This window comes from Gekko japonicus, unplaced genomic scaffold, assembly GCF_001447785.1.
Source record: "Gekko japonicus isolate JY-2015 unplaced genomic scaffold, Gekko_japonicus_V1.1 scaffold1578, whole genome shotgun sequence".
In the NCBI taxonomy this organism is placed as follows: Eukaryota; Metazoa; Chordata; class Lepidosauria; order Squamata; family Gekkonidae; genus Gekko; species Gekko japonicus.
The window spans coordinates 364,222-384,161 of NW_015162530.1; the positions used below are offsets into that span (position 1 = coordinate 364,222).

The window sequence follows — 19,940 nt, forward strand, 5'->3', positions numbered from 1 at the left end:
CCCTCCTGTCTTCCGCCGTCCTCTGAAGTTGGCTCAATTTCATGTTGGTTGCATCTATGACACTGTCTAACCATCTCATCCTTTGCCGTCCCCGTCTTCTTTGACCTTCAATCTTTCCCAGCATCAGGGTCTTCTCTAGTGAGTGCTCCCTTCTCATTTGGTGGCCAAAGTATTTGAGCTTCATTTTCATTATCTGGCCTTCCAGGGAACAGTCAGGGTTGATTTCTTTTAGGATTGACTGATTTGATCTTTTTGCAGTCCAAGGGACTCTCAAGAGTCTTCTCCAGCACCATAGTTCAAAAGAATCTATTCTTCTGCGCTCGGCCTTCCTTATAGTCCAACTCTCGCAGCCATACATGACTACTGGGAATACCATTGCTTTGACCATGCGGACTTTTGTTGGCAGGGTGATGTCTCTACTTTTTATCATGCTGTTTAGGTTCGCCATCGCTTTCCTCCCAAGGAGCAGGCGTCTTTTAATTTCATGGCTGCTGTCACAGTCTTCAAGCCCACTTTTGCGCTCTCCTCTTTTACTCTGAGCAAGAGGCTCTTTAGGTCCTCTTCACTTTCTGCCATTAGAGTGGTATTGTCTGCATATCTGAGGTTGTTGATCTTTTTCCCAGCAATCTTAATTCCCGCTTGTGATTCATCCAGGCCAGCATTTTGCATGATGTACTCTGCATATATATTAAATAAGCAAGGTGACAATATACATCCTTGTTGTACTCCTTTTCCTATGCGAAACCAATCAGTTGTTCTATATCCGGTTCTAATTGTTGCTTCTTGACACTTATACAGGTTTCTCAAGAGACATGTGAGATAGTCTGGTACTCCCATCTCTTTAAGGACCTGCCATAGTTTGTTGTGATCCACATAGTCAAAGGCTTTAGCATAGTCAATGAAGCAGAAGTAGATGTTTTTCTGGTAATCTCTTGCTTTCTCCATAATCCAGCGAATGTTGGCAATTTGATCTCTCGTTCCTCTACCTCTTTGAAACCCAGCTTGTACTTCTGGCAGTTCTCTATCCATGTACTGCTCATGTTTCTAATGCCTATTAACCTAGCTGGAATGAAGAACGATAAGCACTCTGTAACCATATCAGTTATATAGATACGACTTGGAGCTTCATAGTTTAAGAATGAAAAGTGTACTGTTCCGTTAGGAAAAGAAAAGCTCTGCCTGGGAACACCCGTCCCCCAAGTCTTAACCCAATGGGAAATAGGTGACGAAATTTGACAAAGTTTGATGGAACCAATAATTATGTTTTATTTCTCTGATGTAACGCGAAATATAAAATGCTATGTCACCCATTGCAACACTCGAAGAGTCTGTTGGGTATTTCAGGGTTCCAAAACCCTTGATATCTGTACTCTTCCTTTGTTGTTGTTGTTCAGTCGCACAGTCGAGTCCGACTCTTCGCGACCCCATGGACCAGCTCCCGCCAGGCCCTCCTGTCTTCGGCCGTCCTCTGAAGTTGGCTCAATTTCATGTTCGTTGCATCGATGACTCTTCCTTTATTAATTAATTAATTTTTTTTTTTTTGGTTTTCAACTCTACGGGACTGCTTTGTGTGTTTTCTCAAATGTGCCTGGTGAAACACAACCAGGCACAGAGGTTCTGTCTAACACTATTGCAGGCCAAGATGATGCAGTGACGCAATGGGTGTGTAAGATGGAGGCCGTGTAGGTGTTTAAAATGGTTCCCCATAAGGGTCAGTGGCCTGTAGTTCCGGACGGGGCCCTGCAGGGCTAACCCTCACCGGGTTGATTGGGACTTCCTCATTTGCCTGCCTACATTTCCCAGAAGCGCTAGGGGAAAAGGGCGGGGGAAGTATGGACACGCCCCAGGGGTGGAGCCAGGGGGATAAAGGCTTTGGCCCCTGAGGCCAGTCTTTAGTCTTCAACCTTTGGGCTCAGCCTGGACGGCAGCTTCCAGCTGAGCGTACAGGTGGGGGCTCCTGTTCCTTCAAACTCCAGGGCGTCCAGACCAAGATAAACCGTGGTGGACAGCCAGGAGAGCAACAGTACCAGTGACCAGTCCGGTGGACGGCTGGGGGGTTTCTCCACAACAACAGGAGGGGGGGGAAGTAAAAACCATCCTGAGGCCCAAAACCTCCAGAGACAGAGAGGGTGTGTGTGTAGGAGACAGAGGAACGTCGTTTTGAATCCTGTTTATTTTCTGTGCCCAGGTTGTGTGGATGCGCTCATGCTTATTTTCTGTGCCTAATATGTATATAAGGAGCTGCGGTGGCTCAAGTGGTTAAGACGCTGAACTGCAGGCTGTGGAAGGTCAGTAGTTCAGCAGTTCGAGACCCGAGTGTGCCGCATGACGGAGTGAGCTCCCGTCTCTGGTTCCAGCTCCTGCCAACCTAGCAGTTCGAAAGCAAGAAATTACAAGTCGATAAAGAGGGACCACTTTGGTGGGAAGGGAACAGCGTTCTGTGGGCCTTGGTGTTTAGTCATGCCGGCCACATGACCACGGAAACGTCTTCGGACAGCGCTGGCTCTTCGGCTTGGAAACGGAGATGAGCACCGCAACCCTAGAGTCGAACTCGACTGGCTTTCGAGCAAGGGAACCTTTACCTTTACTAATATGTATATAGTCCAAATAAACCTTTTTTGAGTTAAATAAGACCTGGTGTGCCTTGACCACCTAGTCCTCCCTGCCCAGCGCATTACCAGAAGCAAAAGGGAGGCCAGGGAACCCAAAGAGGCCCAAACCAACGGGTTTGCCAGCTCTCCAGGGGGCGCCCAAAGATAGTGGTATCAACTCCCCAAGGTTGGGGAATCAGCCAGAGGGGTCTCACTGTCCCTCTAGGAAGGCGGTGAGAATCCAGTGAGTGGTGGCAGCGTGTAACGAAGGGAAATAGCCCCACCAGGCAGGGTGGGTAGGCAAAAACAGGGACTCGCAAGCTACTGAATGGCTGCTCAGTCTCCCAGGGCTGCGGGCGGGTCCCCGTTTCGCCACACATGCCATCAGCAAGAGCTCTTTAAAGAGCCAAATAGAGATGCCTTATTCACCTGAGAGGCCAAACAGGCATATCAAAAAAACCCAAAACCCTGACAACCTTAATGGAGCAAAACAACATTAATCCTGACCCACTCTTCCTGATCCATCGGGGCAACCCTTGGGGGGGGGGCTTGACGAGAGCTGGTGATTTAGCTCCATTCTCCTTCGGTTTCTTTGTGCTCCCTTTTCATAGCCACATGGAAAAGGCCATCTTTCCAGAATCTGAGGCAACCCAAGAGAAGGCAAATGAGATGGAAGACCCAGAAGGCCCCGGAAGTGACCAGAGAGCAAGCCACGGTCCCCATCCCACCCGAGCAGGGAGTGAAGTTGAATCCTGGGAAAGAGCCGTGGCGGAGATCCTGGCTAAGGACACCCTGGCCTCAGATGTCCATTGCCGGCGCTTCCGGCAGTTCCGCTACCATGAGGCCGACGGGCCCCGAGAGGTTTGCAGTCGGCTCCACGGACTTTGCAGCCAGTGGCTGGAGCCGGAGAGGCACACCAAGAAGCAGATCCTGGACCTGGTGATCCTGGAGCAGTTCCTGACTCTCCTGCCCCAGGAAATGCAGGGCTGGGTCAGAGGATGCGGGCCGGAGACCAGTTCCCAGGCGGTGGCCCTGGCCGAAGGCTTCCTCCTGAGTCAGGCAGAGGAGAAGAGGCAGGCAGAGCAGGTGAGGGGAGGTTTCCTTCGCTCAGTTCAAGCAGTGACCTTATCCGAAGGCTTCCCTGCCAGATATCTCTACCTGGAGAGAATTCACTAGGCTGGGAAGAAAACCCAACCCTGATTCCTGCCCCTAAGTCTGAAGCAGCGCTGCTGGTTAATGGTGGGATGAGGAGTCTGCGAATGGGACAGGATTCGTCCCCTCAGCCTGTTCGATTCCTCCTCTGACCTGTGTCCCTTGCTGTTGTTTCAGGTGTGGGGACGATCTGTGAAGAGGGCGGCGAAGTTCTCTGAGGCAGAAGGAGCTCCGTCGGAGGAAAGTCAGAGGGCGCCGGCCCACGAGCATGCCCAAGATGCCCCGTCAAGTGGTAAGGGTGCCTCCCGCCCAGATGGGATTGGGGCACCTGGTCAATTTGTTGGGTGGAAGGATTGGGATGGGAGGAAAAGGAAGTCCTTCTGCTCACTACGCAGAGTGGACTTCTGGGACTTAGTGCCACAGGTTTTATTGATGGCCACTCACTTGAAGGGGGAGTCGACAGATTCATGGAAGGCAATTCCAGTCTTATTGACATTAATTAAAATCTTCGTATCTCACTTTCCTTCCTTCCATCAGAAGGACTCAGGGTGGCTCAACTAAGAAAAGTAAGACACATTTGGGTGCAGCTGTTACCCAGGGTGAATAAGTGGAACGCCCGTGTTCGATTCCTTCCTACGCAGAGTGGATTTCTGGGACTTAGTGCCACTGGGTGTCGGGTGGGCTGCTCACTTGAAGGGGGAGTAGACAAAATCAGCAAAGAAGTCCAGAGTTGCTATGCAGAGGCAGGCAATGGCACACCCTCCCTGAACCTCTCTTGCCTTGAATAACTGGGGGGGGGGGGGTTTACCATAAGTTAGCTGTGACATGATGCCACTTTCCGCACACACAGATTCATACTGTGCTCTGAGGCAGCCAACTTTCCAAAACCCATTGCCAGAGGCCAATAATTCGGGTTTCTGTGCCCCTGCTCAAAGGCTTTCCGGGAACGCCTGGCGGGCCGCAGTCACAAAGAGGATACTGAAGCAGGGACGCTGTCACATATTTGAGCTCCAGCGTTCGCAGGGCACGTTTCAAGTCTCGCAGAGGTTTGAACCAGAATGTATTCCACCACACACACTCCGATGCTGATTGGCACCTGGCCGCTTCTCTTATGCATATCCCACAATTTACTAAAATTCATGACAAATTTTTCTGACTGCATGTAGGGCAAAGGTTCACGACTCTGAGAAAGGTGTGTGTGTGTGTGAAGGGGGTGGAAGACTGGAACAAGCAGATGAACTGGGGAGTCTCTAGGCGGACACCCTTCCTTCCTCCTTTGTCTCTCTCTCCCTCAGGCGGTGAAGAAATGGTGTTGAGCGATCAATTTTGTAGAGATGTGGAAAGGGCTGCGGGACCTCCACTCCAGGTAGGGGAGATGATGGGGGGGGACAGCCTGGCTCCCCCTTTTTCTCAAGGGGGCTTTTGCTCCCACAATTGCTGTGAAGGTGCCTGAGCGACAGAGGTTCTAAAGGCCACTCCCTTTACCCCTGCCAGGCCTTCCCGTACCCTCCCAGACTGCCCCCTTCCCGTGTGTGTTCTCTGCCTGGTGTAATCTCTGACGAGGGAATCTGCTTTTTCCTTCCAGTGTCCGGTTTCCTTTGAGGAGGTGGCCGTGGATTTCACTGAGGCGGAGTGGGCCCTGCTGGATCCAGGCCAGAGAGCTCTCCACAGGGAAGTCATGCTGGAGAACTACGGGACCGTGGCCTCCCTGGGTAAGGACCTTCCATGGGTGGCAAAGGTGCCAACCGCTGCCCCTGGGATGATGTATGGGTCAAAATACTGAACAGCAACACGTGGTTTTGATGCCTGCCCATTTGGGGTCTCTAGAACTGGGGTGTCAGTGAAAGGGATATTTAGTGTGTCGGGGTAGACTGGGGCAACTGAGGCCAGTATTTTGGCCATCATCACCCAAGCCAGAGAGGGTGTCCTGACCTGAAGAAGAGAAGAGGAGATTGGATGTATACCCTGCCCTCACTGGGAGTCTCAAAGCGGCTTACAAGCTCCTTTCCCTTCCCCTCCCTACAAAAGACACCCTGCGAGGTAGGTGGGGATGAGAGAGCTCTGACACAAACTGCTCTTCTTCAAGAACAGCTCTTTATCGGAACTACGGCTTGCCCAAGGTCACAGCAGGTGCAAGTGGAGGAGTGGGGAAATCAAACCCGGTTCTCCCAGATTAGAGTCCGCGCACTTAACCACTACACCAAACTGGCCTGAGGCCAAGGCGGGGATGAGGGGGCCTCAGAAAGACTCTGGAAGGGGCCACAACCTAATTTCTCAGTTGTTAGTCTTTACTGCATGTCCTTAAGAACATAGGAACAGATGAATGTAAGAAGAGTCCTGCTGGATCAGACCAGTGAGGGTTCATCTAGTCCAGCCTCCTGTCTCACCCAGTGGCCAACCAGTTCCTCTGGAGGGCCAACAACAAGGCAGAGAGGCTGAGACATCTTTACATTTTGATGTAGTGGTTAAGTGCCAGTTTGGTGTAGTGGTTAAGTGCGTGGACCGGGTTTGATTCCCCACTCCTCCACATGCAGCTGCTGGTGTGACCTTGGGTCAGTTACACCTTATTTCAGAGCTGTTCTCTCAAGAGCAGTTCCTGAAAGAGCTCTCTCAGTTCCACCTCCCTCACAGGGTGTCTGTTGTGGGGAGGGAAAGGAGTTTGTAAGCCGCTCCGAGACGCCGACTGAAGGGCAGGGTATAAATCCAGTCTCCTCCTCCTCCTTCTTCCTCCTCTTCCTCTACATTTTACAGGTTCTTTGTCTTATGTTGTTAACCATGCAGGCATTCTTATAGACTTAGTATAATAACAAAAACCAAAATACAACACGGAGAGCATAAATTACTCAAGGTCAGATAACACTCAAGTGCTGCTTAAAGGTATATGTCTGAAATACAGTTAATGAAAAAAACCATGCAGAGAGATTGGAATGTTGTATTTAGTATTCTTATAGACTTGGCAGGGCCTTTCCTGAACTGTGGCATGCATTCCGTCCGGGTTTCAATGAGTGCGGCTTTAAACAGCTTCAACGCTTCCCATGGGGATCTGTGTTTTCCTTCCAGCTTCCATTTTTGTAAGGTTCCCTCTTTTGAAATGAAATGTATTACTGTATCTTTATTTATATGCCAATATAAGGCTTTGGATTGGATTGGCAATGAAATGTTACAGTTTAAGACTTTGTAGAGCTAACTTTCAATTGACATGAATGCATTCTCTTCCCAATTTCTGAAACAAGCTCTACATCAGAGGCCAGGTCCTGAGACCCGCTCAGAAACCATTCCAAGATCATTACCCCTCTGGTTAGCTCTGTGACCAACTGTTCCAGTGCACAGTCGTTTATGAAGTCTAGGAATCTCCTTTCTACAGCATGACTCAGTCAAACTGAGGGTGGTTGAGGTCTCCCAGTATAACAATGTTATCTGTTTTGGTCACCTCCCTTATTTCCTTCTCCATCTCAAGATCAGCCTCAAGGGGTTTGATCAGGTGGGCAATAGGACACCCCCACGTTTAAGTAACCCTTAAAGGTAAAGGTTCCCTTGCTCGAAAGCCAGTCGAATCCGACTCTAGGGTTGCGGTGCTCATCTCCGTTTCAAAGCCGAAGAGCCAGCGCTGTCCGAAGACGTTTCCGTGGTCATGTGGCCGGCATGACTAAACACCAAGGCGCACGGAATGCTGTTACCTTCCCACTGAAGGGGTACCTATTTATCGACTTGCAATTTCTTGCTTTCGAACTGCTAGGTTGGCAGGAGCTGGAACTAGAGACGGGAGCTCACTCCGTCATGCGGCACACTCGGGTCTCGAACTGCTGAACTACTGACCTTCCACAGCCTGCAGCTCAGCATCTTAACCACTTGAGCCACCACAGCTCCTCAAGTAACCCTTAGGACACTGTATTTCCACCCGTATTGCGTCTGTTGGGGTGTTATTTCTGATTTATTTCGCTCGATGCCCTCTTTGATGTACAACGCAACACCTCCCTCAACCTGTCCCTCTCTGTCACGCCTATACAACTTGTAGCCAGGAATGACTGTATCCCACAGCTTTTCTCCATTCCACCATGTTTTCTGAGATACCTCCAACATCTAAAGTGTCAGTGAGCACCAAGCACTCCAGCTCCCCCATCTTGGCTCAGAGGGACACTTCTTCTTTTTTTTCCTCCCCCCCCCCCCCCTTTTTTTTTTAAATTTCATCCGTTTAACATATTTTTTTTTTCCTTGAAGATTTAAAGTTAACTTGTCCATCTCTGCTACTTCCATCAGCTTTTCTAATGTCTCCTGTCTTGTTGGGACTCTATCCAGTTTCCAATATTTAGCCAATAATATTCTTGCAGTAGTCAGTATATATGTTAATACATATTTTTCATTAAGATTACATTTCTCTGGTACCATATTCAACAATGCTATTTCTGGGCTGAGGATTATATTTAGCTTCATGATATCGACTACAAGTCTTTGAATCATTTCCCAATATCTCTTGACATTCTGGCATCGCCACCACATATGAAAAAACGTCCCTATGTTTTTTGTACACTTCCAACATGCTTTAGATGTAGACGGGTTACATTTTGATATCCTGTCCGGAGACCAATGGTAGACTTTGTATATATTTTCTTTGTAGTTAATCGCTCTTACGTAATTCAACGATTTCCAGGTAGTCACCCATTTCTCTCTTTCTATCGTGTGACCTAGATCTTTTGCCCATGCTATCATGTTTTGACTAACCATTTCATTTTGCATATATTCATCCAACAGAAAGCCGTATAGTCTCTGAATTAGTTTATCACTTGAGGATAACCAAATCCTATATAATTGTGATCATGAAACAGAGGGACACTTCTAATGTGTTTCCCTCTCCAGCCACCCTCACCTCCCTCGGCCCCTTAGTCACCACACGTGGCCCTCAGTTGCCCTCCTGCCCTCACTGCCATCTTCTTTTAGGCTCCCTTCAATACTACCCTGGGTGTTTATGCAGTCATGCCTTTGGACTGACTTGCCTGAACAGGAGGCTCCCCGTCTCCTGTCGGCTCCCCCCCCCCCCCCGGGAGTTTTTTAAAAGCTGCTCTGGTACCATTTTTCTATTAATCGCTAGCAGATTGGTTTTCTGGAGAGTTTCTCAACTGGATCTCCAGAGAGTGTTTCCTTCCCAGAGGAGCTGCTTGCATCTGAGTATTCTTCAAGGTTATGTCAAAGGAATGAACGAGGCATAGGCAAGGAGGATTTCTGCCTCACTTCTTAGCAATTCTTGGTTTGATTTAGAAAGTCCACTGGGAAAGGAAGGAGGGAGGCCTTTTGGGGCCTGAACTCTGGGAGATTCAGAAGTTCCTTCTGGGGCTGAGCTCAGCTGTGGCTCCTGAGAGGCTGAGGGATCATTATACTGGATATTCCAGAAAAGGTTGGTGGTTGCTTAGAAACAGCCAAGGTGGAAGAGGCCAAAGGCCCACGAACCCTTTCCTCTGCCTTCACCTGGATGACTTCAGGTCTTACCAGTAGACCCCCGCCCCTGGAAACTGGCACATCTTCCCAAAACCATCGGGGGAGCTTGAACTGGGGAGTTTTCTTTTTTAAATCTTAGGTCTCCCACACACATAACAAAGTGACAGTTTTGGGAGGCTGAAAACCAGCCCCTCATAGGTGTTGTCACCACTGGAAGGAAACGCTCAGTGCAGTTGCAGGACTGGATATCAGGATAACTTCTTGTATTTAAGTCTCAAGGGCAGAGAATCAAAAGAGCTGTGCAGAAACTCAAATGCAAAGAGTGGGGGGATCATTCTTTGCTGCTTTTCCCCTTAAAGCACCTACAGAGTTGGGTGGGGAGGGGAGAGAAGGACGTAATATAAGAACAGCTTCACTGGAGGGCCTGGAAGGAATTGCACACCCATTAATGACCAGGGCCTAACTGGTGGTTTGGCTTCTTGTGTGGCTCCCAATTAGACCTCTTTCTTTATTCCAGCAGGAAGAAGCCACTAAAATATTCAGAGTAGATTTAAATTCTGTGGCAGATCAGACCTCCTTGTGTGGGTTCTAACAGGATCTCTCTTTGTTCCAACAGGGAATGATCAGAGGAATGAGGAAGATGAGGAACTTCATGACCTATTGCCAGATGTACTCAAGAATGAAGAGCTGAGCGGAAACTTGAGGAATCAAGGCAGACGGAGTGGTACTCTGAAAGACCATCAAAGAATGCACACAGGGGACAAGCCTTATAAATGCTCAGAGTGTGGGAAGAGATTCAGTCTGAGTGGCCATCTTCAGTTGCATCAAAGAACTCACACTGGGGAGAAACCTTTTCAATGCTCAGAATGTGGAAAGAGATTCAGTAAGAGTAGCTGTCTTACACGGCATCAAAGAACCCACACAGGGGAGAAACCTTTTGAATGCTCAGAGTGTGGAAAGAGATTCAGTGAGAGTGGCACTCTTCAACAGCATCAAAGAACCCACACAGGACAAAAACCTTTTGAGTGCTCAGAGTGTGGGAAGAGGTTCTGCCAGAGTGGCAGCCTTCAGTTGCATCAAAGAACCCACACTGGGGAGAAACCTTTTCAATGCTCAGAATGTGGAAAGAGATTCAGTCTGAGTAGCACTCTTACACGGCATCAAAGAACCCACACAGGGGAGAGACCTTTTGAATGCTCAGAGTGTGGAAAGAGATTTAGTCAGAGTGGCTTTCTTCAACAGCATCAAAGAACCCACACAGGAGAAAAACCTTTTGAGTGCTCAGAGTGTGGGAAGAAGTTCAGTCACAATGGCAGTCTTCAGTTGCATCGAAGAACTCACACTGGGGAGAAACCTTTTGAATGCTTAGAATGTGGAAAGAGATTCAGTAAGAGTAGCACTCTTACGCAGCATCAAAGAACCCACACAGGGGAGAAACCTTTTGAATGCTCAGTGTGTGGAAAGAGATTCAGTAAGAGTAGCAGTCTTACGCAGCATCAAAGAACCCACACAGGGGAGAAACCTTTTGAATGCTCAGAGTGTGGAAAGAAATTCCGTTATAGTGGCCAGGTTCAACGTCACCAGAGAACCCACACAGGGGAAAAACCTTTCGAGTGCTCAGAGTGTGGGAAGAAGTTCAGTGAGAGTTGCAGTCTTCAGTTGCATCAAAGAACTCACACTGGGGAGAAACCTTTTGAATGCTCAGAATGTGGAAAGAGATTCAGTCTGAGTAGTTCTCTTAGAAAGCATCAAAGAACCCACACGGGGGAGAAACCTTTTGAATGCACAGAGTGTGGAAAGAGATTTAGTCACGGTGGCACTCTTCAACAGCATCAAAGAACTCACACAGGAGAATATGTCCAACTCAGCCTTCCTTTGTCATATTCTTGTCAACTTCCTGTCTGTGTTTTCTATAGCTCATTGTATTGCCATAATCCAGTCTCATATCTGAGTGGGGAGGAGTGTGTGTGAATGTGGAATGTAAGGGGGGGCGTGTGTGTGAATGGCTTTGCTAAAAGTAGCGCGGACTGTAACAGCTTCTAAGCGAGCCTCCCAAATACTGGGAAGTTTGTGAGTTGACCTTGGGCGCCAGACACTGCTTGAGAACATAACCGTCTTTTGCTGCATGTGCGGTAGGAGGGCTTATGCCGCATGGTAGACTTTTGGCAGGCTGAATGTTGGGATGTGATTGGCCTGGTCACAAAGGGGGATGTTTGAATCAGGTTTAATATATAAACTGGCACCCAAAGCGTCAGTTCTGACACAGATTAGTCTATGCTTGAGATCTCTGACACAGCCCCACCTACCTCACAGGGTTTCTGTTGTGAGGAAAGGAAGGTAGGGCAATTGTAAGCCGGTCTGAAACTACTTTGGGTAGAGAAAAGTGGGGTACAGAAACCAAACTCTTCTTCTTCTTAGTGGTTACCTGCCAATTTAAAGTATTGGCTGTTACGTACAAAGCCCTTCATGGTCTTGGTAACTGTCATATTTGCAAGACCGCCTCTCCCCCTCTGTGCCACCACAACAGCTTCGCTCATCTGAGTGAGGTCTTCTGCAGGTGCCAACCTGCAAATGGGCAAAATCAACAACCTCCCGCACCTGTGACTTCTCTGTTGTGGCCCCCACCTTAAGGAATGGCCTCCGCCTTAAGGAATGGCCTGCCTGAGGAAGTCGGGAAGGCTTCCATTCTCTTGGTTTTCCAGAAACTATCCAAAACAGTGATTCAAGAGAGTTTTTATACCCATGCTATAGAGTTGCACTGTACTAAATTACTCACAAAATTACTTGGATAAATGATTAGGGACTGCGGCCTGTGCTACTGTGTTCAGCTTACTGAAAGTAGGTTCCTGCAGTGTAGTTTTGGAATCATGTAATGTGTCACGTGAAGACTTACGCTTTTGCTTGAGTCCTGTTTTTAGACTTCAGACTGGTTCTGCAGCCCTAATCTTATGTTGTTGTTTATTGAATGCTCCATCTTTTCGGTTGTATCGACTCACTCTGTGTAATCTGCCTTGAGTCCAAATGAGAAAGGCAAAGTATAAACAACATAAATAAAGAAATAAATAATATCTGGCTAAGGCTCCTCATCTCCCAAAACCCTACCCTCTCCACGGCTCAACCCCCAAATCTCCAGGAACTTGTCAACCTGTAAATGGCAATGCTAGGAAAGTCCTGGGCCCCATTGGACCTCCCTCAAAGGGCAAAACACCCCTGAAAAGGACCCTATCTGCTCCCCTTGCCTTTCACTTACAGAAACCCAATATGAAAAGCTGTGGGTGCCTAGCAACAGCCACTGCGGCAATCAATTTCTTAAAGTTACAGGTGCTCATTTTATCAGGTTTAAAAAAAACACAAAACAGCACATTTGTTTCCTAATATATTTCACATTTTGTTGTAACCCTGGGGAATTTTTCAGCTTGTAGAAAGATCTGTCTTCCCCTTCACAGTTCCAGTCACCGCATTTAGGTATGCTCAGGTTTGGCCAATTTAGAATATGTCATTTATTTTATTTAACATCTCCTGATTTCCTTGCAGTTCAAGTCAGTTGACAGTAATACATTTTCTGCTAAAACCAAAAATAACAGTTCAAACCCCACATCTCTCTCCCCTTGCGCCCTTAAAATATGCCTGCCATTCAAAAGCCTGCAAAAGATCTGGGAAACAAGAAGGCCTGGAAGTTCTTCTAGAAGATCTCCAAGGAGGGGCCCCACTCACCTCTTCAGGGAGCCCTGATAAATGGTGGATCTCAGATTGGTTGTCTGCCATAATATCAGCTTTTTGGTTATTGTGAGAATGCCTCTGAGTTGTCTTTTGTGTAGGAGAGATGTAGAAGCCTCCCATTTATAGGAAGAGGGAAAATCTATTAAAGAGAGAAGCCGCATCAATCCCTAGGCTTAAATATCTGGATGTGGGCCTAGGGGAATTTTAAGAGTCTCAGAGGTATCTCTGCTGGAGTCTCTGTTCAGGCCTTGGATGTGAAATCCCATGAGGTATTAGACAGGATCGCTGTCCAGTGCCCTCTCCCTCCTTCAAAAAGGAGTATGGCTTCAATGTTTCCTCTGGAGCTAGAAACATGACCCAGCAACGCTGAGTGGAGTCACACTTTTCTAAGCCCTTCAACATAAAGTTTCCTTCGGATTACACTGTTAAAGAAGGATGTGGGGTGGGAAAACTTCCTAGTACTTTCTTTTTCTGCAAAAGCGTTTCCATTTCTAAAGAATTCTCATTTTGTAAAATTAATAGTGAACAGGTGCCATTGGCAATACCATATTAGATTTGTGTGGCAGTTTCAGAGAGGTTTCCGGTTTCGGCGCAGCGAGATTGAGGTGAGCTGCAGAGCTGTGCTCCAGCAGTCACTCGAATTGTGCGGTTTGGGGGAGTTTGGGTATCCAAACTCCTAGGGGAGCCTCAGGAGAGGGGTCCCTGAAGCAGGGGGGGGTGACAAAGAAGCAGGCCCTGCAGAGGCTTGGATCTGAAGTCTTTTGTCTGCCCCGAAGCACCAGCCGAAGCAATCACCACTTTGGCACCAAGCTGTGACTACCTGACTTTTAAGAACTGAAACTAAGCGTTTTTCTACATTAAATGACTCTCTACATAAAACATAAGAAGATATTCTGCAAGTAAGTTTTGTCTATTCTTTTGTGAATTGCCTGCTGAAATAAAGCTGAAGGATTTAACCAAACTGTAAAAGGATTAGAAAACTAAGGGGAAAGGGGGAATTGCCCCCCCCCCTTGATTTGGAAGCAGCTCTCAAACTACAGGAATTAACATCTAAAAGGGACTATTAGAGTGAAGATTTTCGACTGTGCTGTCCCCCATTGATCTAACTGGTTGTAAATTGGAAAAAGAACTGGATATTTTCAATATGATTAAAAGCTGACTGTGAGTTTAGAATGAATTTATCAACTACAGATAATAAAATGCTGGAACTCAAGAAGGAGAGAGAAAAAAGTGGGGAGAAGGAATTGTTAGTTAAGGTGGAATTGTTACAGCAGGGAAATGATACTTAAAATGGGATTTAAGGAGATTTAAGGATTTAAAACTTAGTGATTTAATGAGATCCAAGGATATAAAACTTAAGAGAAATTGTGATTAAAATTAAATGCTGAAAGAGAAATTATATAAGATAGTTTCTATATTTAATTTTAGGAAACCTCAAAACCTTGTAATATGATTTAAAAATAAATATTAACAATCGCTGTATGGAGAAAAGCCTAAAACCTTTTTAATAAGTTTTTTTTATTATTATTATTATTATTCTGAACAATATATTCAACAGTACATTCAGAACACAAATTAATACAATGCAATAATCAACAAGTCCTTTTATGGATCAAAAACGGGAGAATTAATAGAAAACAGAGGGTGAGTATAAATGAGCAATTTTCTCAGTGGATGGTGGTAAGCAGTGGGGTACCGCAGGGATCAGTACTGGGTCCACTGCTTTTGAACTTGTTCATTAATGATTTGGAGTTGGGAGTAAGCAGTGAAGTGGCTAAATTTGTGGATTATACGAAGTTGTTCAGGGTGGTGAAAACCAGTGAGTATTGTGAGGCACTCCAAAGGATGGGCAAGTGGGCATCAACGTGGCAAATGGGGTTCAATGCGTGTCCGCCTAGAATTGTCTTTCAACAATTCATTTATCTTGGTGACGTATTGAAAATATACTGTAGATTCACTTCATCATAAAGCTATGCTTACAGCTATATTCTTCAATGGGCTATAATTGCTGAAGGCATAGCTTTATGATGAAGTGAATCTACAGTATATTTTCAATACGTCACCAAGAGAAATGAATTGTTGAAAGACAGTTTATGTACACAACCTTGTTCAGAAAAAGATCATTGTCGAAACGGCGCACCATTCCGGAGACTACCGTCTACATTCTCTATATATATTACTTATTTTCTGTTATTGTATTCTATGCTTTATGAATATAGTACCAAGCGCTAAATTGTCACAGTTTTTTCCCTTTTTTTCATTGGTCTTATTACTGTGCCCATTCTTGTAACTGTTTTTTGATCTACACCAAGCTCAGCAACTAGCCCCATACCTGTTGCACCTGACCTAGCTAGAGATGTGAAATTTCCAGAAATTTTGAAGCTCGGAAAACCCTCCAGTTTTTTCCATTAAAAAAAACCCACACATGGAAATATTTGGGAAAATTGAAAAAAATGCTACATTAGCACTTCTTTTTTCTTTTCCAGATTGAAAATCATTTAGTTGCTTTAGGAACATAAAATATGACTATGGACAATTTTACTTGGCATGAAAATATCACAACTAGCATATTAAAAATATAGTGTATCCAAACAATTATTACAAACAGAATTTACTTTTAAAATAATATTTATTTGTAATTGTAACAAATGGAGCAACAATCTCCTGAACTGTTTACTGGTTTATGTGGGACAGACAAGAAAACCTCCATAACGTTCCATAACCAATTTCTTTTCTTTTTTAAATTTTTCCAATTTTTCGGGGGAAAAAACAAAAAAGGCTTCAGGAAAAAAAATGGGGGGGAAACGGTTTTTTCCTGAATTTTTCCGTTTTTTTTCCGGGCCTTCACATCTCTAACCTAGCCACAGTTATTCATGCAACAGTCACTTCCATGCTAGACTGCTGTAGTTCACTCTATGCTGGCCTGCCCTTGAGGCTGACCCGGAGGCTCCAACTGATCTAGAATGTGGCGGTGTGAGTCCTGGCAGGAACGGCGTGGACGGCACACATTCAACCTGTGCTCCTAGTGGAGTACCAAGTCAGGTTCAAGGTTTTGGGAATGACCTTCAAGGCCCTAAGCAACTTGAGGCCTATGTATCTTCGGGACCGCCTCCGCTGATATGTTCCCCGAAGAGTGTTACACTCCAGTTCGGTGTAGTGGTTAAGTGTGTGGACTGTAATCTGGGAGATGCAGGTTTCATTCCCCACTCCTCCACATGCAGCTGCTGGGCAAGCCATAGTTCTCTGCCCTTCTCGATCCTGGTTCCGACCTCGTGAAACTCTCTGCCACGTAACATCATGGCCCTGCAGGACTTAATGCTATTCTGCGGGGCCTGGAAGGAAGAGACGTTCCGCCAGGCTTTTGGTTGTGGACAGCAACAGGGTTTATCTGGCTGGCACCCCTCCCTTTTTCTCTCTCCTCCATCTTTTTCCCATCATCTCCTCCTTCTCCCTTCCCCATGTAAGAATGATCACTGTCGCTTTCTCTGTGCCCAAGAACCACGGAATGTAAGAGAGACTGCGGTGGAGACAGACAGAGGTCTCGCATCTGAAGAAAGGCCAGAGAGTTTCTCAGGAGGATCTCCAGAGAGTATTTCCTTCCCAGATGAGCTGGCTGAGAGTGAGGATCCTTTATGATTATGTCAAAGGAATGAGCACAGAACAGGCAAGGAGGATTTCTGCCTCACTTCTTAGCAGGGGTCATTTCGTAGAAAAAGAGGTGCAGGAGCTCATTAGCATAACTTATTAGCATACCTTATTTGCATATGCCACACCCCCTGACATCACTGGAAGTGTATCAGAAGGCAATACCCACCGCTCAGGCTCCACTGGACTGTTTTGGATTGCTAGTTATTGGGGGGGGGGATATGCAGATCTGTTCTCACAGAGGAGGGAGAGCTTGTACCTGAATAAAACTTGGTCTTCAAGGAGCCACTGGACTGTTTTGGATTACTAGCTTTGGAGGGGGCATGCGCAGATTTGCCCTCACAGAGGAGGGAGAGCTTGTACCTGAAGGCGGGCCGGGGTGGGCTCTGCAACTTACCTGGCAGCTTCTTGCGCTTCATGGCCCAACTGAGGGCTGCTGGGAGCAGGGGGCAGGGCTTGTTGCATGTGCCCGCCCCCTGGACTCCTTACTGCCGGAGCTCTGCTCCTGTGTGCTCCTGCAGGAAATGACCCCTGTTTCTTAGCAATTCTTGGTTTGGCAGAATAAGAAAGCCCGCTGGGAAAGGAGGGAGGGAGGGAGGCCTCCTGGGGCCTGAAATCTGGGAGAAATTTCTTCTGGGGCTGAGCTCAGCTGTGGCTCTTGAGGGGCTGAAGGATCATTAAATACTGGATATTCCAGGGAAGGTGGGCAGTTGCTTAAGAACAGCGAAGGTGGAAGAGGCCAAAGGCCCGTGAACTCTTCCTACTGCCTTCACCTTGTGGCTTTCAGGTCTTACCAACATCTCCTCCCCCGAAATACTGGCAAATCTTCCAAAAACCACTGTGGGGTGGGGGTTTGTATCGAGGGGTTCACTTTTTAAAATCTTGGTTCCTCCCCTCTTACAGCAAAGAGGCATTTTAGGTAGGCCGAAAACCAGCCCCTCCTGGCTCTTATCACAACTCGAAGGAAACTCTCAGTGCAGTTGCAGGACTGGATGTCATGATAACGTCTTGTATTTATTATTTATTTGTTTGTTTGTTTAATTCAATTTATACCCCGCCCTCCCTGCAAGCAGGCTCAGGGTGGCTTACATTTAATTCTCAAGGGCAGAGAATCAAAAGAGCTGTGTGAAAAGTCAAATGTAAACAGTGGGGGCATCATTCTTTGCCGCTTTTCCCCTCAGAGTACCTACAGAGGGGGTTGGGGAGGGTTGGGATAAGCATAATAATACGAACAGCTTTACTGGAGGGGCAAAGTGTGACCAGCTGCTCAGTTTGGTTGGAAAGAAGTTCTGATAAAGGAATTGCACACCCATTAATGTCCAGGGCCTGATTGGTGGTTTGGCTTCTTGTATTGCTCTTTCTTTATTCCAGCAGGAAAAAGCCACTAATATATTTAGAGAGTAGATGTAAATTCAACTGCAGATGAGACCTCCTTGTGTGGGTTCTAACAGGATCTCTCTTTATTCCGACAGGGAATGATCAGAGGAACGAGGAAGATGGGTAACTTCATCACCTATTGCCAGATGGAGTCAAGAATGAAGAGTTGAGAGGAAACTTGGGGGATCAAGGCAGACCGAAGAGGCAAAAAGGAAGCCACGTGATCGAGAAGAGGGATAAAACCATTCCTTTCCAAGGGGGGGATTTCCATGATTTAATTCACATGGTGGAGGAAACATACAAGTGCTCGGAGTGTGGAATGAACTTCTCAGATCAAACCCAATATAATATCCATTTACGAATGCACAGTGGAAAGAAGACCCATCAATGCCTGGAGTGTGGGAAGAGCTTCCTTTGTAGAGCAGAACAGGTTAGACATCTAAGAACACATACAAGAGAGAAACCTGATAGCAGTTCACCTTGGGTGAGCTTCTCAGAGAAATCTGTTCATTCAGGAGAGAAACCATTTGTCTCCTCAGAGGGTGGAATGGCATCCTCTGATGGAAGAAAGGGTAATATACATTTACCAAAGCACAGCATAATAACGGCCTATAAATATTTTTGGTGTGGAAAGGACTTAAAATACAGACCACAGTTCCTTGTGCACCAAAGAATCCACAGAGGGGAGAAATTTTCTGAATGTGCAGAGAGTGGAAAGAGGTTGAGTCAGAGTGGTACTCTTCAAGAGCATCAAAGTACCCACATGGGGGAGAAAGCGTTTGAATGTTCAGTGTGTGGAAAGAGATTCAGTCAGAGTGGCACTCTTAAATGGCATCAGTTAACCCACACAGGGGAGAAACCTTTTGATTGCACAGTGTGTGGAAAGAAATTCAGTCGGAGTGGCTCTCTTCAAGAGCATCTAAGAACCCACACAGGAGAAAAACCGTTTGAGTGCTCAGTGTGTGGAAAGAAATTCAGACATACTGGTAGTTTTCGTTATCATCAAAGAACCCACACGGGGAAGAAACCTTTTGAATGCTCAGAGTGTGGAAAGAGATTCAGTCATAGTGGCCACCTTCAGGTTCACCAAAGAATCCACACAGGGGAGAAACCTTTTGAATGCTCAGAGTGTGGAAAGAGATTCAGTCGGAGTTGCTCTCTTCAAGAGCATCAAAGAACCCACACAGAAGAGAAACCTTTTGAGTGTTCAGAGTGTGGAAAAAAGTTCACTCAGAGCAGCACTCTTCAGCAGCATCTAAGAACTCACACACGAGAGAACCCTTGTGAATGCTCACTGTGTGGAAAGAGATTCAGTAAGGCTAGGCATCTTCAGCTGCATCACAGAACCCACACAGGGGAGAAACCTTTTGAATGCTTAGTGTGTGGAAAGACATTCAGAAAGGTTAACCATCTTCACCAGCATGAAAGAACCCACACAGGGGAGAAACCTTTTGAATGCCTAGACTGTGGAAAGAGATTCAGTCATGGTGGCAGTCTTCAGTACCATCAAAGAACCCACACAGGGGAGAAACCTTTTGAATGCTCTGATTGTGGAAAGAGGTTCAGCGGAAGTGGCACTCTTCAGTTGCATGAAAGAACCCACACGGGGGAGAAGCCTTTTGAATGCTCAGAGTGTGGAATGAGCTTCACCTGGAGAGATCAACTTCAACAGCACCAGAGAACCCACACAGGAGAAAAACCTTTTGAATGCTCAGAGTGTGGAAAGAAATTCAGTTGGAATAACAGTTTTCAAAAACATCTAAGAACCCATGTAAGTGCTTAGCTCATGAGAAGAGCTTTTCTCCTATTTGTCACCTAAAAGAGGACCATAGACTATACAAAATGTTGAAAATATATAAAGTATTGTAAAGAGCTCAAATCTACACAGCAACCTTACCCTAATTGGGAAGAAATGTTGTAAATGTTAGGACTGTGGAAAGAGCTTTAGCCACTTTTGAAGCTTCAGATGGATCACACAGGGAAGAAAACAAGGATGGGGGTGGGCTCTGCCAGACAATCAGCTGA

General features: G+C 46.4%; 1 protein-coding gene across 1 annotated transcript in view; it reads left to right on the plus strand.

The window, feature by feature from the left end:
* The window catches only part of LOC107106185 (zinc finger protein 850-like), a gene marked incomplete at its 3' end in the record, with an annotated part of 101,761 nt that extends 82,117 nt beyond the window's left edge, over positions 1–19,644 (plus strand). Inside the window, exons 6-7 of the mRNA XM_015406293.1 lie at positions 9,890–10,965; positions 18,791–19,644. Coding sequence (XP_015261779.1) covers positions 9,890–10,965; positions 18,791–19,644 — 1,930 coding nt within the window. The remainder of the gene's footprint in view (positions 1–9,889; positions 10,966–18,790) is intronic.
* Positions 19,645–19,940: the final 296 nt, after the last annotated feature.